A 19678-nucleotide genomic window follows, 5' to 3' on the forward strand; every position below is an offset into this window, starting at 1 on the left:
CTACCGGGGGCGCGGGGGGCGCGGGCCGCCCCGCACACGCGCGAATGTCAATAAATACACTAAGGCCGCACAAAGCAAACAGTCGTCCAGGCAATTGTACACGTCCTCTGGAGGCAGAGACCTTAGATAAATTAAAACCACAGAAAAAAATAATCGTAGCTGCCAATCAAATCAAATGAAATCACGAAACAGCAATACAGGAGTCGGTATCTTTACATGTTGTACAGAGAAATCAGGAAAAGCCGGTGTGTGGGTGCTCGGGGTGCCCTGGCACTGCTCGGAGCCCTCAGGAGGGGACAGAGGAGGCTCTGGGGGACAGGGGACGAGCCCTGGCTCCTCTCACAGCCCTCAGGGCTGCCCAGCCTCAGCACACCTCGGGAACTGCAGAGTTCAGCACTCAGCTCATGGGGAAACCTCTGACAATTTGCCTGACCTGTACCACGCAGGGAACCTGGCAGGGCACAGCAGGACACTGAAAAGTGCCCCTTAGGATGCCCTGGGGACACCTCGTGGTGTCCCCCCTCCTGGAGCAGAACCTGGAGCTTGTCTAAAAGAGAGGAAACCAAATTCACCCTGCATTTGCTGGCCCACTTCTAGCCCAGCTGAGCCACTTTTTCCCCGGGATGTTTTAGTCACCAGCACTTGATTAAAGCCCAGCCTAAGCCTCGGTTCTGTTTCACAGCACTTGGTCAGTGACAGCTGTCACCAGCACAAAGCTGGGCTGTTTTCTACCTGACACACATCACAGAGCATAAATGGAGCACTGAGGATTTGCAGAACTGACCAGCACATTTGTCTTTAGGAACTGTTCTGTGTCTGCTTTCCACTGAGAGTAACAGAAAGTTAAGACCTTAAAAACCATCCAGTCCCAACTCCCTGCCATGTGCAGGGACACCTCCACTGGGCCAGGATCCCCAACCTGGCTTTGAAAAGTTCCCAGGCTGGGGCATCCATGGCCTCACTGGGCAGCCAGATCCTCACCACCCATCACATCTCTTCCTTATCTCTCACCTAAATTCCTCCTCTTTTGATTTGTGCCCATTTCCCCTGTCCTGTCACTCAGCTCCTGATGAGCAGCCCTGCAGATCCTGGAAGGTGTCCACACTGAACAGCCCCAGCTCCCTCAGCCTTAGAACAAGCCACCAAATGTGGCTCAAAAAATCACATCAAATCAAAGGTGATTAGCTCATTAAGGAGCCTGCTTTAGGAAATATTGGAGAAATTCAAATAGCAACTATTTAACATGAGATATTCAGAAATATTTACTGGATTTGTTCTGCTTAAGCACTAAATGGCTTGAACTCATTATTTCCTCTCTAAACTGCTCTAGCTCATAAAAAATCAGTGTTCTACAGGTCTTGGGCTGGAAAACATTTGCATTTGTCCCATTAAGGCTTTGTTCTTAGCAACTGAAGCAATGGCTGGAGACTGAGCAGCTTTCCAAGCAATCCCTCTCACACTTTACACCCAGAGTTGAGGTGGAATTTCAAACTCTGCCAGTTTGGTTAAAGCACAGCAAAGCTGAGCATGGATTTAGTAAGAGATTCTCAAGCAGCTTGCTCCTCTCTCCCTCAGCCTTCCAAAATAGGATAGCATCAGCAACATTCAGGTCATTCAGATACCTTTATTTATGTGCATTTAAATCTGACATTAGGTTTAAGTTAGCAAGCGAGCAGAGCACAGAGCACAATGCTATTGGCCATGTCCTTCCATGCAAGAGGAAGTCAGAGCATTTTCCAGCTATTTCAGGCTGCTGTCACAGATTTCACAAAAGCTCCAGCTTGGAAAGCAGCACAGACCACCCTGGTCTTCCTTCACTTGCAAACATGCTATCAGAATTTACAGAGGACTTCCAAATGGATTCTCTCTTCACGCCACCCCAATTTCCCAATTACCAGGTGGTGCCTGGGGGCTCTCAGCCTGTTTGCTCTGCTGGCCCTGCAGGTGTGACAGTTCCTGAGAGAGCAGAGCTGGCTGCCAGGGAAGGGCTGGGAGCAGCAGGGACAGGCAGAACGGGCACGTGGAAGACTCGCAGACTTGGTCAAAAGGAAAGAACACCCCTGGGGAATCTTTGAATGTGAAGGATGAACTGAAACCACTATTGCCTGTGAGGAATTTTACTTTGCACAACCCTTAAAGCTATGAAATTCCTCTCAACATAAAAAGTGGAAAAAACCCACCAGAGAACCGACGGCTCCTTCTGAGCCGCGCTGAGTCATCTAGAATTTCTGCTAAGATTAAATTACACCCCTGCATGAATCACATTACTTCTCATCATAAAAGCTTTCCATTCTAACACCTTATTTACACAGATTACTAAACGAGTCACTACCACTTCAATCTGTAAATTAGTTTTAAATTGAAATATTTCCTAGTCCTCATTTTTGTACCGAAGACAATACATACATACACATAAGGAGTAATACAGGTTCTAACTAATCACTGCAGTATCTTCTGAGGATTATTTCTCTATCAGTTTAAAATAGTGACCTCTACACTGAGGTGCTAATATGTATATAAAAGCCTACACAAACAATATTGCACAAAGTAAGATTTATAATAGAGTAACATATTTTAGAGACCCTTATAAAGAGAAGAGTAATAATTGATATTAAAAAGATGCATCCAGAACTAACACAGCATCTTTGCTTTTGTCTAGTCTAACATAGTGTTTCAAATCTCTCCTACCCCAGTGAGGATTAGAACAAATAAAGTTATCTGGAGACAGCTTAAGTTGCACCAAACCCCAACTTGTACTCTAAATGTGGGGAGGGGGGAGGGAAAAGGGACTTTTCCTTTTGATGACTGGAAAGGGCAGTAATAAATGGGGTGAGTGAAAGTCAAATACAGGTTACACATTAACATCCAGAAATATTGAAAGATTGTTTAAAAACTGTTGATAGCTGACACTCTACACATTGAGCACGTGCTGCTGATTTTTCCACAGTAACTGGGCACCCAGGAGCTACACATGGAAAAAGCAGTCCAATGCCAAAAGACTTTTTATTGTGAAATACTAATACAGAACTTACACAGTAAGGCTGTCCTTATTCTAGGAAGTCAGGTATCAGCTCAATGCTTATTATAATAAGTGCATCAGTACAAGGGAAGGTGTGGATCCATTGGACACGTTACGACCCCATCAAAACAAGCTGCCAAGTTGGTTAAGTATTTTAAAGCCTTAAAGTGCTCAAAGATAGCAGTTTCCTCCACAAGACTACCAAGAGGTTCTCTAATTTTGACACTAGCATTTATCACATTCAGGGAAGATGTATTTTGGAAGCAAAAACCCCCACACCAAACAACATAAGCAGTGCTATGAGAAGTGTTAGGTCAGTAAGTCATTGCATTTCAACAGGAATCAGACACTTGCTTCAGTTCATTTTACAGGTCACCCTCGTAGGAACTGTAAGAAACATCAATTTCTATAGCTTGTATATAAACCAACATGTCAAGAACAGACATACCAAAAATAATTCCACAAATCATCAAAAGTGCTGTGCTTTCTCTATTTTTCTTTTTTTTTTCTTTTTTTTCTTTTTTTTTTTTTTTACTTTTTTTAAGCAATTAAAATGAGATGGGGAAATCACTTTGCAAGTCTTCTACAAAAGCATCACTTTCTGGTGAAGATTAGAGATAAAGTAAAAGCAGGGAAATAACACTGACCAATGGAGTTCAATCATTTCATATTCCTGGAGGAATTCCAATCTGACTTTGAGAAGATATTCAACATCTCTTTACTTAAACAGAAAGAAGTGGTAGACCACTGTTACAGGTTGTACTAAGGGGTTAAAATACAACTTGAATTTTGCATAATCTGTGTAAAAAAGATATGCTTGACATTTTGGAATGTCACCTTTCTTTATAGAATTATAGGCAAGATTTCTCCAATAAAACATAAGCCAGTTATAAAACTATAACTTCACATCAAAATTTTAAAAAGTTGTTTAAAAAATGTTTGAATATATACATATCACACAGAAGAGCCTGCATGATCCTGTGGATTGTGTTGCTGATCAGACTCTATTTTAAAACCTGGAAGGGGCTGGGCCACCTGATCTGGTTGCACAAGTCCTGATATTGAAGAAACAGAGGAGGAGAGCACCCCTGGGGTAAGCTGAATTTCTGTACCTGGTTCTTCAGACTCTATTTTTACACTCACACCTTGGGGTTCACCTTGTGCCTCTGTGCTCCCAGGAACATCACTGTTCAGGCTTGAGCTGCTCTCTGCTTTTGGAGAAGTCTCCCCCACGGGGTGGTACTGTTTGAGTCTGATGTGCCAGGCTAGGCTGCAGACTGCTGACACTGTTTTGAACTGATGAATGACATTTCTGGGGATGAAGTAGATGTCATTGTCACACAACTGAATCCTGGCATAGCGAATGCCTTCCCGTCTCATTTGGTTTAGTTTGGCTTCGTCCACCCATTGAACACACTGGGAGAAGGAGAGATGGCAAAGTTAGTGGTGAACTCTTCAAACAACTCTGCATCTTCCTATTTTCAAGTGAATCCATGTCTAAATCAGAATGTCTACTTTTCATGGGTAAAACTTCAAATTCAAATGAGAACTGGACTTTAAAAATACAATTTCCCTGATGTCCTGAGAGGAGGATGAAGAGGTTTCTATAGTTGTAGTTAAAACCAACAATGGGCTGCATTGCTTGGGTTGGCAGGGCTTGAGTTTAGATGCTTCCATAGTTAAGACAACAGACATCAGCAAAAGCAGGAGCAGGCACACATGGCTTAATCAACAGATTGTTTCTACAGCACACCCTGGGACTCATAGCATGAACCCCAGCTTGGGGGAATGGAAAATAAAAAGGTCCCTTCTAACTAAACTATTTTATCCTGAAACACAGGGAAATTTACCCAAGAGAGCTGAGAACTGAGGGGATACAAAAGGGCTGACTTTAGGGAAAAGCTGGGATCTATCAGAAACTCCTCCCAAAACACCAGGAATGAGCTGTCACAAGGGCAGATTTGATACCTGTGACACTGGAGGTTCATGCAGGTCCAGCTGAAGTCTCTGCACAACATCAGTGAAGTCTTCAGCATGAAAACAAACCACATCTTTGGTTATACGAGGCTGGTCACTCCTAGAAAAAAGTGAGAATTCCAGGAATTTTTGAAGTATTTGAATTACAGAGCATTCCAGCTCTTCGAGCAGAAAGCTCCATTGAACCAATGGCCTGCTTGAGTGTTACACTGTGCACAACGTCTCAACACCTCTCAATAGTGTATTATTTTGAATAAGAGGTATAATGCATATATTTCCCTTTTTTCTTTCTCAATTTTTGCTGCATCCACAACAGAAGGGATGTTTGCATGGAAAATACACTGAAAAGCCTGAGACCCAGGTTCAAACTGCCACTGTCAAAGTTCTCTGTTCTAGGAACCACCATTTGCTCAGTTCTTCCATTCTATAATTGGACAGAAAAATTCTGCATTAAGGGAAAAATGTAAAATTACAAAGTAACACTGAAGTTGAATCAGTGAGGAGTTTTATTCAACAGTATAGGAAACATTGGCATTTTTTATTCTAATGATAATGCTAATGATGCTATCCAATTTCCAATGTAATTTCTACCTATTACAATGATGCAAGTCCAGTTTCTCTGCAAGGTCAACAGCAATATCCTGGGTACATGACCTGAGAAAGCACTGCAGCTGTGAAATTAATTACACTGAGCTCTTAGACTGCAGTTACGGAAGCTAGAATTAACATACCTGCTCAGGAAAAGAATAATCAGGGATGATGGTCCAGGTTTAAGGTTTTTGTATATCACTGAAATATTCTGCAAGCTGCTGTTACAAATTTTTTACTGCCTCAAGATGGAAAAATAGGAGGCACACAGCTTGAGATTTTCAGCTCTGTGCAGCTTTTGAATCACAGAATAAACTAGGTTGGAAAAGACCTTTAAGATCATCTAGTCCAACCTACGACCTAACACCTCCTCATAAACTAAACCATGGCACTGAGTTTATTTCCAAACACATCCAGCGACTCCAGCACCTCCCTGGGCAGATAATTCCAGCCAGTCTCATTATAGGGTTTAAAACACTTCTGATTAGCTTTGTTTAGCAAGGAATTTTAGTTTTTTAGAAGAAAGAGTAGCTGCATGCCAGCAGCACTCACCATTCCCCAAACTGCACAGCCTTGAGCACGCCGACAGCAGCTGTGCTCTGCCAGTCAAAGCCCTGCCCCACGTGGTCGGCGTGAGCTCGGGTCCTGTCCTCGAACAGGACCTCGCGGGGCTCGCTGGTCCGAGGTAGGTACTGCAGGTTCTTGATCTCGTTCATGGACCTGCAATGCACAAAAACACACGCTAAAAATGGCCCTGCTGCTCAAAAATTAATATCTGTATTGAAATGATCTTAGAATTTTGGGTGCTGCAGGCTTTTGGTGAAAGATTGAAACAAAACCAGTAAAGTACAATTCAGGTAATAAGATCAAACTTTACAAAACAAATCAAATAAAAAAAAATTTGTGTTCACTTGTGCTGAAAGACTTCCTCCAAGAATGTACCAGTATGTAAAACAGAGCTATCTTATAGAAACTGAGCTTCAGTTATTTGAGAATACATCCAAAAATTCTTCTTGAAAAGACAATTAAAATATGCTTCCAAATCTCCTGAAATTTGTTTTAGAGCACTCTTTCAGAGACAGAAAGCAAGAATACACAATAATTGCTGGGCAGGCATGTGATAAGTGCTTTAGCACTGCCATTATTAGGTAGCACGAGCAGTAGAAGGATCTCTGCTGTTTTTACAGCATTCGACCTGCCCTCACCACCAAACTGGTTCCTGCCACAGAAATAAGATTAATTGAGTCTGCTGCAGGATAATAAAAAGAGGTTCTAATCTTAAAGCAGCGATCTAGGATACGTGAGAAGTACTGAAAGATACTGACAGAAGTAGTGAAATAAAATAACCATCACGGGTAACAGCTTTGCTTTATCAACTGAGCCAATTTGAAACAAAGTGAAAGTGAAACTTAAATCTGAATTAGTCCTCTGAAAAGCCAGTTACACATCAATACTTTGCTTTTGTTCTCAAATCTGACACAGACTTAACTGCAAAGTTTTCCCTCGAGTACAAAAGGAAACCCAAACTCACCGGCGCCGTTTGAAGGGTGATTTTGGCATATCAGCTGTGGGGATCATCTGCTCTCCCGGCCTCACCCACATGATGGGCCCATCATCACTCTGGGACCTGCACTGCAGTCTGAGACTGGAAAGAGTCCCCCAGGGCAGAGTCATCTAAAAGAAAACAGGAACAAAACAACCCACAAAACACACATAACACAAAACACTGGGTGAGATAGAAAAATTAAATGATGCCTTTGGTAAAACTGGTTCAAATCTGCTGTCAAAATAATTGCATAGAATCTAAGTACGTTTGAGAGGTAAACGATATTCCAAGCTAATTTTATCAAGCACAGTTTTTAGGGAAGTAGAAGTATATATAATAAACTTGATTATTTTTAATTAGCCACCTCAATCTATGCCTTTCAATTGGACACAGTAAAGAATGAACCTCAGTAGCCCAAAAAAGCATCAATAAATAAAATCCCTTACAGTTTCTAATTACTCAGAAACCTAACAACTGCTTAAATATCTACAGCGCTCTGAACACACCACAAATTGCTGCTTACTCTGAGAAATGGAGATTCTTCCAACATATCCAGGAATTCTGGGAAGTAGTCCCCCACTTCTTCATCCACGGCTCCCACCAGGCTGATCTGGCGCATGGGGCCCGCTCTGTAGGTGCCACAGCAGTACGTCCGATTGACCTGTGCCACACGGGAGACACAACAGCAGCACAGCTTCAGTTCCCTCCCACGAGGATAAAGTGACAGATCTAGCACAGCTGGGATCAATCTTGGACTCAGCTACAGCTGTTTCAGCAGATGGGCCTTTGGGAATATGCACAGGGACTGTTCAGAACAGAGGAGAAAGAAAGGACTCCTGTCTGCACTCCTGACAGGAAATCCTTCTGGAGTCTGAATAACAGCAAGTGAATATTTGACTAATTCAGGAACAATTCAACACTTCCAGGCTGACTTGAGAAAACAACCACACAAGGTTTCATTGTGACTCAGTCCTTCACCAGCAAGCTTCAACTCTCCACTGGTTTGTGCATTTGGACTTTTGCTTCTACATTTCAAAGCGGATGTTCCTGGGCTTGGCACATTCCAATTTCAGCCCTGTCCCTGAGGTCCTTCCCCTGGGCCTGCAGTGAAAAACCTCAAGGACTTTCGTGCAGTGGTTCTGGTGATAGTATACACAAGGAACTGTACAAAAACCAGATGAAATGAGGGGTTTAGCTGGAAAGCCAGAGCTCATGGAGAAGAATTTTAGGATTACCATTTGCAGTAGAACCTGCTGTCAGTGTAGGGGTCAGAAGCATTTTAATCTCACAGTTCATGGACATCCTCTAGAACACAGTCTGTCCCACTTTGCTGGGTCATCTGGAAACTTTTCTTGCCAATTTCCTGTTCCCAGAAGAGAGGCACTGGCAAGACTCCAGTGCTCTGCAGCCTCATCCTATGGACTGCAGCTGGAATGTGCCACACGGCCAGAGAGGAGTTTCTGTGCAGATACCAGAACTGATGTTACAGAGCACCAGTCTGCTTTGCACAGTCACTTGTGGCTGCGCCCCAGCCTTCCACCACCCTTCAGTGTTCCAGGGTGAAAAACTCCAGCTGTTCTCCGTGGCTGAGTGGTGGGACAGCACAGGCAATCACTGGTAAATGTGCAGTTTAACAGCCATGTTCACCCAGGGTGATGCATTTTAGAACTCCACTTACAGATACATGCCAGTAGCAGCTCAGCTTTTAGTTTCAGTTTTGCATGTTTAGCCAGCAAACCAGATGTCATTAAACTACTCCATGTTGTTAAAGGTAAATTAGGAGAGACTAATAAAGGAAGAACAGAGTTACTGCTGCAATTTTATCCTCCAGCAGCAGCCATAGATATTTCACTTCTTAATGATACAAGTTTAGCTCACTCTATTTGCTGAGTGCAGTTCAGAGCAGGAGCACTGGAACACCACTGCAATATTTTTGTTCTGTGCACATACAGAAAAACTAAGGACTGAAGCGCTCTGGTCCTTATCCAGTGAAGTTAAACTGCCTGGCACTGTTTATGTAAGTGCAGGCAGACTCCTTCCAGATGAGTTCTGTGCTACTGAAACCACCTGGTGAGAGTCACTAGTATTTTACAGGTGTTTGTCATGAGTTAAAATGAATTATAATTCCATATTCAGCTTTTCCTTGTAATGCTTTCAAAGGAAATGAAAAATTAGAAGCTTTAACTTTGTTTGTTTTTAAATGCACTGGAACAATGGAAAAATAGACAAGAACTCGGGAGCTATAAAGGAAACAGAAGAAATACTTTAGGGAAACACTGTATTTCAATGTTTTGCTAGTTTCTAACAGAAATTAAAGGAATATACACACTTGAGAATTAAACTCAGGACATGTTTACACTGACAACACGCACCAACCCACGGCAATCCCCAGCAGGCTGTATTATTCATCTCAAGCACCTCAGTCACAGGGGATGTAGTCTGCTAGTTCAATATGCCATAAAAAACTTCTTTACAGCATCTCTCATTCTTAATTCCTTCTGAGCAGCAAACACTGGTTAGGCCAGTGGTCCCAACAACATGATGCAATGAACATCTAAAAGAACAGGCACCTTGCTCTCCCTTTACAACTGGATGGTTTAGTATCCCATGAGTAAGCACCCTGCCTGCTGCACTGCAAGCTGCTTTGGCCTTTCATTCACCAGGTGTTCCAAATTCCCTCTGAGCTCTGCTCACTCCAGCCATCTCTGTGCACCCCTCATTGCAGGGGAGAAAGCTGAGATGATGAAATAGCTGAAGTAATTTCATTAGATCCATCAGACCTCTCTCAGTGTTTTTTATTTTTGTTTAAAGTTCAACTCTTGTTTAGGAATTTAGCTGGGGTCACTCCAGTTCACAGGGCTGCCAGAAGTCAGTAACTCATTACCACAGCACCTCCCTTGTAGAATTTGTTCCCTGTGCTGCTTTAAAAGCAGCAGTGGATCTCAAGCAGCCACTGCCACTGTTTTTACTGTTGCAAAAAGATAATGGGGCCAGTAAAACAGCTCAGGCAGCCTGTGCCCTTCCAAATGCCACCCAGCCATCACTGCAGTGTGTACCCCCACTCACAGGGACTTATGGGCACGTTTAAAATTAGCTCCAGTGCTCATGGAGCCATTTTCTCCCAGCTGCACCATGTGTTATCAGTGTTTCCCACACTGGGGTGAGAGCAGAAGCAGACAGAGGCAGTGTTTCCTGTCAGAGGCTCAGAGCTGGTGTTTATTTGCATGTTCCTGAGTCTCACCACGGGTTAAGTGAGCAGCACAGGATGAGAAGAGGACACACAGATGAGGCATCAGCTGGAGACAAATGAGGTTAAGTCTCTGAAGTTTCTCTCCAGTTGCAAGAAAAGCATGAATCAGTTGACAGCAACAATATTTCAGCATGCCAAGTCAGCTATAAAACCAACCACACAAAACCTTGGCTACAAGGAAGAAAGCAAGAGCACAAGGCTGGCTGCTGCTGAAGGACAAGGCAGTGACATGCCAGCACAGCAAGGGTGACATGCTTGACTAAAATCTGACACAGTGCAGGACCACTGGGCATTGTTTATATGGCTTTAGTGACAAACCAAATGAAGGATGCAGTACAGACGCACAACTTCTTCATTTCATACTTTGGTAGCTACTGCTAAAAAAAAAGAGACTGTCCTTCCACAATCAGAGAAGTTCAAACTGTGATGTGGTTCCTGAACCAAAGGTGTCAGCAACAGAGGAACCTGTTCTGAACAGCAGGAGTAAGGAAACTTACCCAGTTATCACCTATTGGCTGCTTCTCCCACCTTCTTCCAGAAGGAAGAGCAGCTTATGCAAAACCTATTTCCCCAATTCTCTTTCCTGGCCTCTTCCCAGAACCCCCACACACCCTCTGTGACAGAGTAACTGTTCTTTGGATCAGACAGAATTCATCAGGCAAGTTGATCAGTTGGGAAAAAAAGCAGAAGGGTTTTTTTAACTACAAATATATTCCCATTCACTGAGGGGAAGCAGTTGTACTGAACAAGTGATAAGGAAAATAAGAGTTCATTCTAGCTGCTCTGCAAAGAGCTTCCAAATGAAAGTGTGCCCTTATGTGAGGAAAGCTTAAAGTTACTGCTCAGTGATTTGAGTCTTGAAAGCTCTCAGCCCAAGTGAACAGCTCCACACTACAGCTGAGCTCCAGCATTGAAGTACTGCAACCAATGAGAGACAATGCAAGCAAAAAATCCACAGGACACTGAAGCTTAATTACTTTAAGATACTGAAACCAAACATTTATATAACAAATACACATTAGCATGCTTTGCTGTAAACTCGCTGCCCTGAGAACAAAGGAATTCACCTTGCAAGGCAGTTAATTATCACTAGACTTAACCAAGTCCTTCAGATTAAAGTCCTTATTTTGAATACTACAATTCAGTTTCTCTAAAAACACAAACCAGCTGAATGTTGTGCAAGCCAAAGGTCACATTAACTTGCAGTTTACAGAACTAATTTTGATTTCTGAACACTGAATCTTCAGGATCCAAGACCCCCTAATACTCCCAGCCCCCTTGGCACAGGTCAGTGCAGCAAACAAACACACACAGAGAAGGAACCCAGAATGGAGGCAACGTAACTTCATTATAAACAACCAGTGTCACAGCATACAACAGTGCAACAGTTTAATCTGCTAAAGCACAACTATGAAGTGCTTCTGAACCCTACAACTCTCACTCAGAAGGGTGAAAAGTAAAGCTTGGCCAATCTGTCCAAGCCTCACCAGAGCTGCCAAGGAGCACAACAGCCAGGTTCAGCACCCAGGCCCTCAGCAGGGCATTGCAGCCTCCTCCATTCCAAGACAAGCCAGCCTGCAAAACCTGGGTGAGCCCCCCACCAATTTGTGTTTCCTCAGCTTTTCCATCACCTGTACCCCTGAGGAGCCCTGCTCCAGCTGCCTGACAGCTCCCTGCTCTGTTTGCTCAGGGAGAGCTGCACTAACACACTCCAGCCAGAGAGGATTAACCAGGTCATGCTGGAGCTGGGTTTACAGAAGTGGTTTAGACCAACTGAACCTTATGTCATGACTCAATCTTAATCAAGTTTAGACAGTACTTAAAATAGAATTAATTGAAGTACCAGCAGACTATAACCCAGCAAAGCCTCTTATTTATTACCATACATTCCTCACGTGTATTTATAGTGCCAGTATTCATGTTCACAGAACGTTCACCCAGAAAAAATGCAATTGTTAAACACTCCAGAGGCTCTGTTTAGCCATCTCAGGGGTCATCACATGCACTCAAGCCAGAATGCAATCAGGACACTAAAGCACATGGATAAATCACTAACACAGAAGACTTTAAAGCCTGACCTGTGGACACATTTGAGCCCTGCAGCACACAGGTGTGTGCTGTGCAGAAGTGCTGCTGCCCACAGCAGTGGTTCATATGCTCAGATTGTTTTGGGGTGCTCTGCACCCAGACACAGCTCTGCCAACACACAGAATTACTTGCACCAAGAAACAGAAGCTGGTTAAAATAAGTGCTAGAGCAGCAAATTGCTGCCAAACAAAAAGCCAAGTGCCACAATTATTCATTTAATGCTATTTAAAGACTCCACAGTGACCATGCAGTATCTTTCTGTAAAGCACTAATTGTTTTTCCAATGCAAATCTTGCTTATAAGCATTTGGTAAAGCCTGCAGAGATCCAAACAGCCCATCCACAAGCACTAACACTCCAAAGTGTTGTTAAAGGTGTGTTCCTATCATACTGAACTGCAGAGTTTCAGACTTATCCTCCCAACAGCTGAACTAGTAAATGTAATTAATGCCTCAAGTAAAGACCTTAAAGGTAATCAGCAGTTTGGATCCATTCTCAGACTAAAAAGAAAGAAGCTTTATTCCATCAAAAAGAATTTTATCTAAGCTGTAATCTTGTGGTCTACTCATAGATACTCTGAGTTAGAGCACAAGACTAAAATTCAAGAGAGTTTCATACGGGAATCTCAAAATTAGCTCAGTTTTTACTGTTGCATCCATTTAAGTTACATGGAGATACAGTTTCAGAATTTAAACTAGTTTGAGCCTGCCATGGAAACCAAGGGAGTAAACAAAGTGAAACTCCTTTTCAAAGGCAATTAAAAAGATCCTCTAACCCCCTTCAAGTTAGAAAGTTTAAACAGCATAAGGTATTGAGAGAATGAAGATGTTAAAAACCTTGTGAAACAGATACACTGAAACACAAAAGTAACATCATTGCAAAAAAAAAAAAAACCCAAAAGACCCCGAAAAGAAACTCCAGCTCTGTTGACTAGAAAAGCAGTGTTAGCATTTGCAGTCTATGCAATTCTTGACAGACTTGGCTGCTGTTTTGGACAATCTCAATGATTTCCCAAGTTCAGGAGAAAAAGATGCTCAGTGCAGATCTGCCCTCAGGTCACAGGCAGCAGTGTGCAATGTGTGATTCACCAGCTACCAGGGAGCACAGAAAAGCTCTGAGCAGAAGCAGGAATACACAGCACAGTAGATTAGGCCTAACATCACCTTTCTTCATCTGCTTAGAAAAATCATTTGTGATTTGCCTATTTTAAATCATGTCTGCTCTGGGTTACTGAGATTAATCATACATAGGTATTGTGCAACATTTATGCATGTGAATAGCTCTTACCTGAGAGTGAAAATTTGAAATTGTTGTTGTTTCAATGTCCTTCTTGCCCAAAATTTCCATTTTCACTGGAGTGTTTGGAAAGTTGAAAGCAAAGTAATCCAGGAAGTCTGGTAAATAGGCAGCTGCCCCGTGCACTATGGCTAAAGCATAGTAAGCTGCATTTTTATCATTTTCACTGAATGACAACGCAAGAAACTCCTCTGCAAATCTCTCCATCTCCACTGGAGACAAAAATGAGAGTTCATCCATGTAGGCATGCAGGACCAGGGCACCTCCATTGGACTGGTGCTCCTCGTGGATGAAGTTACTGAATTTAGTGCCAGTCTTGAGGAAGCTGCTGCGGACAGAGTGCTCCTGGTGCGTCACAAAGGGGGTTTGTACTCCCTGGGGTACCCGGTATTCCTGCATGCCCAAGTTCAGTCTGCACAGCTGCTCGTCCTTCAGGTACCTGAAGGATTCCTTGTTCATTTCCAGGCTGTCACACTGTCCTTGAGCCAGAGTCTCCTTGTCAATGCGAGTGAGCCCAGCACACACCGTCTGCACCTCCTTGTTGTACATCTTCAGGCGCTTTCCCCTCACATCCTCCCGGTGTTTCTTTTTCTTTTTTTTCTTTATCTTCTTCATAATAAGACTGTCAGCTCGCTGGGTTTTGCCATTTTCATCTGGAGTTTCTGGCAGCGACAATAAAGAGAAGATTAGAGTTCTGCAGTTGCAGCATATTCACCCCAAAAGAATTCAGGCCTCTCACTTGCTGAAGGGATCTATTCCCAGGGACACTGACCAACTGTAAAACATTGCATTTTTGGTTGTATAATTAAGTCAAAAGTCAGGGTATCTATAATTATACAAATAAAGCCTTGAATTAAGGAAATCTTCCAAAATTCTACCTTAATATTTTCGAAATACTTCAATTTTTAACAGATTTATCAAAATACCTTTAAAAGGAGTCTGTATTTCAGGGCATCTATAATTAAGTACATTAATAACTTCTGACATTTAATGCAGTGCCGTGCAGGGGAAGAGGATAAACAAGTATGTGTAACATTTAAACATTAAGACTTTGATTACAGAGCACTTCCCTGATTTTGGATACATGATAGGGAAGCAAACAGAGTAGCACTAAAGAGCTAAAAGCTTTACTTACACTTAGAAGTAAAAACATTTAAACTTAGATTGCTGATCTTTTAAAATTAAAGGACCCAAATCATCACATCAACAGATTCAGTCTTACAGTTAACAATTCAGTTAATAGAGAGAAAGAAATTAAAAGCCTGTTTCAGTTATTTGGGTTTGTTTTTGAGGTTAATCAACCTCTAAAAGGCAGATAGATAAAATGTAAAGAAGTAGTTCTGTCAGGCAAAATGGAATAGTTTAAGTTGTTCTTCTTTCAAGAATAAAAGCTAATTCAAATAACATTTAGCAAGGGACAAAGGTAATTAGAAAACTTGATGGCCCAGCTGTTACAAACTCAATTGCCAAGACAAGGTTTTAACGTGCCTGAATCAAAGAACCATTTCATCCAAGAGTGCCCATAAATCTCCAGGAGCTGTGTTAGCAGGATAGCCGTGGGGATGAGAACAACCTGCTGCTGAAGGCAACACCTGCCTGAAGATGCAGTAACCAAAGTTTTACCATTTCCCCTCAGCACAGGGCTTTGTCCTAAAGAAATTTCCTTTCTCTGGCTGCACATTGGTACTCCCTCTTCATTCTCTTAGAGCACTTAAGTTAAAGAAAAAAGCCATGTCACACTGTTTTATGAGAAAGGGTGTAGTGCCAAACACAGGCAGCTGCAGGTTCTTCGGTGTAACCAGTGTTTAACTGGATCATTACTGGTTTGGTCTCGTTACTGAGAGGGCTGACCTTCATAACAGCCTGGAGTAAGGAACAGAGTTACTCATGGAGCAAAGAAAGAGCTGATTGCTTAATCCTCACTTCATACAACAGTCTTAGGACCTGAAATACAAGTTTTCACCGTGCTGCTGCAGCCCTTGCAAACAGCAAAGGCCCAGATCTTTCTGTTTCAGAGAAAGCAGGAAAAAGCAGGGTGGTATCACCCGTTCGGGGAAGGCAACTGAAACGGTTCTTGGAATGAGGTTTGCTGCAGGACTCGGTGTGAGGAGTGCAGGGTAGGCTCAGTCACTGGACGCTGAGCACAGACACTGCTTTACTCACTGAGAACGTGCAATTCACACACCAGGTGTTTGTCCTGGACACCAGAGATCCCAAGCTGCAGCTAAACGAGGATTTCACGGCACCCCTGTGCTGCTGGGAATACTTCCCTAGGCATGTTTCTAAGAACATTAAAGGTCTCTTACTGCAAGCATTTCTGCTTTCAGGTACAGTTTTAAAACCTCACACATTTTAATCCAGAGTATCTTCCTGTTTGGAGCCATATCCTAATAACAGACAGAGGAATCCTTGCATTTGGGAGCTTCCAGTGAGCACTTGTCTGTTTGCAGGAGAAAAGCTGCCCTGGCTGCTGCTGGATGCATTGAACACAGCAGAGTCCCACTGTTACAGTGAGTAACTGCTGGATTCAGTGACATTATAATAATGCCTGGCAATCCTGAATGGAAATATAATTTTAATTATTCCTTTAAATAAACAGAAGGCCTCCAGCACCTCAAACACAAAGAAGCTGTGGACAGGTCACTAAACTATGGGCTCTGCAGTGAGGCAGAGTGACAGCAGTGCCAATAACTCAGGGTATATAAATAATCTAAAATGATCAGACATCCCACAACAGAATCAGAACCTTTATTAAACAGCAAAAACAGTGGGGTGTTCACTGTCACCTGGGGCCACAGATAAGCATGGCACAGTCAATATAATAGGTAATTTAATTAGGTTATACAGCAAAATAACAAGGGATAGTCAGGAAAAACACAGCCCCATCCCAAAATGCACTACCCCTTCTGCTGAGGACAGGCAGTGAAGAGCTTCAGAAGAGCAAACGGCTTTCCTTCACAAATCTGGAATTTTGATGCTCATTTTCACGCTGTTTAAGCCTTCATTAAGGGGCCTAATTTAATTCTGGGTTAGAACTGACACACTGACACTCCATTCTACAAAGTTACACCGCTCCAAACTTTTGTTTGATAAACACCGATAAAACTTCAGAGGTTTGCAATCAGAAGTTTTTTTAATCTGCATTCAAGCACAGTGGTGTGAAAGCATTAACTAGGGGAGAAAAGCTTCTCCTGGTACTAGTTTTGTCTGTTCTTAAGATAGGACTATCTAGGCTTTACTCCACAGACACTTGACTTCTGTAAACAAGTGCATCTTTGGTTTCTTAGGCACAAAACCTGCCCATACACTCCTCAAGCATAATTCACCACATTATACTTTTAATTACAGTAGCTTTTGCAGTTATTTTTTATCTATGTTGCTCTCTCCAAGAAGCTTTTTACTACAGCAAATCTCTGAGCAGAACCAAAACAATCACTCTGTACTGTTAAAAAAAATAATAAACAAAACCACACACACCACATGCCAAAATCCAGAGATACTTTGGCCTTTCAATAAAAGAACATACAGAATAATTCGGGCTGGAAGGGACCTCTGAGATCATCCAGCAAAACCCCCCTGCCAAGGCAGGGTCACCTGGAGCAGGTGACACAGGTGTGGAATATCTCCAGACAGGGAGACTCCAGGATCTCCATGGGCACCTGTTCCAGTGCTCTGCCACCCTTCATTGAAAGAAATTCCTCCTTATGTTAAGAAGGAACTTTTTGTGTTTCAGTTTATGGCTATTCAGCCTTGCCCTGTTGCTGGGCACCATCCTCTGACAACCGCATTGGAAACATTCTATTGGAATCACGAGATCCCTTCTCAGGCCACTTATTAGAACCAACCACTAAAAACTGAAAAAAAAAACCTAACAAACGAGCAGCTCCTCACACGTTGATGTGAAGAAGCCTTTACTACCGCAGCACTCGCACGTTGACCGTGCGATGAGGGCGATTCTGACAGCGGCAGCAGCAACGCGGCCGCCCCGCGCTCCGTGCCCGGGGCAGCCCCGCCGTGCCCGCTACGCCACGGCCGGAGCAGGGCCGCCGATCCCGGCGCGCTGCCGCCGCCCGCTCCCCTCCACAGGTGCGCCCCGGGCTCCGAGCGCGGCGCCGCCGCCGCCCGGCCGAGCCCGCCGCGGGCACCCGCCGGCCCCGCGACCCCCGCGCTCCCCCCGCCGCTCACCTCGCTGGCTGGGCCGCCCCGCCGCGCCGTCCGCGGGGCTGCCGCGCCTCGCCTTGTGGCCGGCGGGCTCGGCGTGGTGCCGGTGGTGGTGTCGGCGCTCCCCGGGCGGCGGGAGGCTGAGCGGGGAGAACGTGAACAGCCCCGCGGCGGCGGGGAGGGCGGGCGGGGGCAGCGGCTCCGCCGGGCCGGGCCCCGCCAGCAGCGGCTGGCTCGGCCGGGCCCGCTTGGCGGCCGGCGGCTCGCCGGGTGCCGCTCGCCGGCGGCGGGGCCCGCGGGGCCGGGCGGGCCGGTCCGCTGAGGGCGGCGGCGGCGGCGGCTCCTCCGGGGCCCGCGGCACCGCGGCGACCTGCGCGGCCATTTCAGGGGCTCCCTCACACACATTTAAATGGCCCGAGCGCCGGGCGCCGCCGCGCACGCGCCGCCGCGGGGCACCCTGGGACGTGTAGTTCGGGGGCGGGGCCAGGGGCGCGTGCGCGCTGCGCGGGTCACGTGGGCGGCGGGAGGAGGGCGGGACAGCGCTGGGGGAGCGCGCAGGAATAAAAACTTTTATTTCAGTGGCGTTTGTCGCTTGTTCTAAAGTGCTTCATCATTAAACACCGGCCGCGGGGTGCTGCCGAGGCTTTCCCCCTAAGGGAGGTGATGTGGAGCTGTTGGAGCGAGCCTAAGGAGGCCATCCCTGCCCATGGCAGTGGGATGGAATGAAATAATTGAATCATAAAATGATTGGGAGGTTAGGAGGGAGCTTAAAAATCTCGTTTCACCCACTGCCATGAGCTAGGGCACCTTCCAGCACAGCAGGTTGCTCCAAACCCTGTCCAGCTGAGTTTTCCATTCCAGCAGTAGTCAGCAGATTCTTCTTGACCAAATTCCCCAAATCCCACCTTGTTGGTGGGGTATTTTGGTGTTAGGGTTTTTTTTCCCCCCGTCTATACAGGAAACAAATAATATAAAGCAATGTTCATCTTTATCCCTCCCCACTGATCAGTGGAATCTTTTGAGGAATCTGGCAAGAAATCTCATCTTCCCTGTTCCAACCTGAAATTCTGTGCTGGAGAGTCACAAATCCTTGAAGACAGCATTGGTTTAAAATACAATAATATTTTCCTTGCTGTCATGGTGTTTTGGGAATTTTTTTTTCCCAGACAGAAGAGCAGCTGGGTCAGCCACTTCTGTGATTACACCAGTTTTTTTCTGTGGAATCAATCACCATCAATAAGTCTTATTGCCCCAAAATCCAGACAAATGCTCTGATTCACTCAGATGGGGAAAAAACCCGAAATATATATATATATATATTATTTCTAAAATTTGGGGTGGTAATTCCCTCGTAGTCCAAGTAATGTAAACATTTCAGTGTCTTTGATTGCAGTAGACCTATAAACGTGAGAGAGGGTCTTGATCACCTCACTCTGCTCCGCTGGCTTTCCAGTTCATTCCAGAGCCTTCACTGGGTCCCATCATCAGTTTGTGCTCAAATCCATCCTTTTGAAGCAATTACATTCCAAAACATGACAAAAATATGTCCCTCCTTAGGATAAAACTTGTATTCCAAGGTTAACTGAAAGCTGCTGGTACTTTTGCATTCTTGACTTTCAAACTCCGGTTTTAAATTCAGTGAATGTGCAAGTAGTGCCTGAGCTGCCAATACCGTGTAACAGCTTTGGATGTGTTTATTTTGGTGGAAGCTTCACTGGGATGGGCATTCCAAGTATTTCAGGATGATTTCGCAA

At 44.3% G+C, this 19678-nt stretch overlaps 1 protein-coding gene across 1 annotated transcript; it reads right to left on the bottom strand.

The window, feature by feature from the left end:
• Positions 1-3584: 3584 nt before the first annotated feature.
• RSBN1 (round spermatid basic protein 1) lies at positions 3585-18306 on the bottom strand. The gene is made up of 7 exons (XM_058039732.1): positions 17949-18306; positions 13755-14425; positions 7654-7791; positions 7116-7258; positions 6137-6304; positions 4988-5096; positions 3585-4435 (listed from the first exon to the last, which is right to left on the bottom strand). Exons 1-7 carry the CDS (start codon positions 18304-18306, stop codon positions 3974-3976), a joined length of 2049 nt encoding a protein of 682 aa, XP_057895715.1. The 3' UTR covers positions 3585-3973.
• Between the last annotated feature and the right edge of the window lie 1372 nt (positions 18307-19678).

This window comes from Melospiza georgiana, chromosome 23 (assembly GCF_028018845.1).
Source record: "Melospiza georgiana isolate bMelGeo1 chromosome 23, bMelGeo1.pri, whole genome shotgun sequence".
Lineage (NCBI taxonomy): Eukaryota > Metazoa > Chordata > Aves > Passeriformes > Passerellidae > Melospiza > Melospiza georgiana.

What these genes read in the sequence shown, in the direction of transcription:
- RSBN1 (XM_058039732.1), bottom strand. Translation starts at nt 18,306, where the DNA reads ATGGCCGCGCAGGTCGCCGCGGTGCCGCGGGCCCCGGAGGAGCCGCCG. An exon ending in AAGAATCTCCATTTCTCAGA is followed by an intron (nt 7,259 to 7,653) that starts GTAAGCAGCAAT and finishes GTTTTCTTTTAG; the next exon opens with ATGACTCTGCCCTGGGGGAC. An exon ending in TCACCCTTCAAACGGCGCCG is followed by an intron (nt 6,305 to 7,115) that starts GTGAGTTTGGGT and finishes TGTGCATTGCAG; the next exon opens with GTCCATGAACGAGATCAAGA.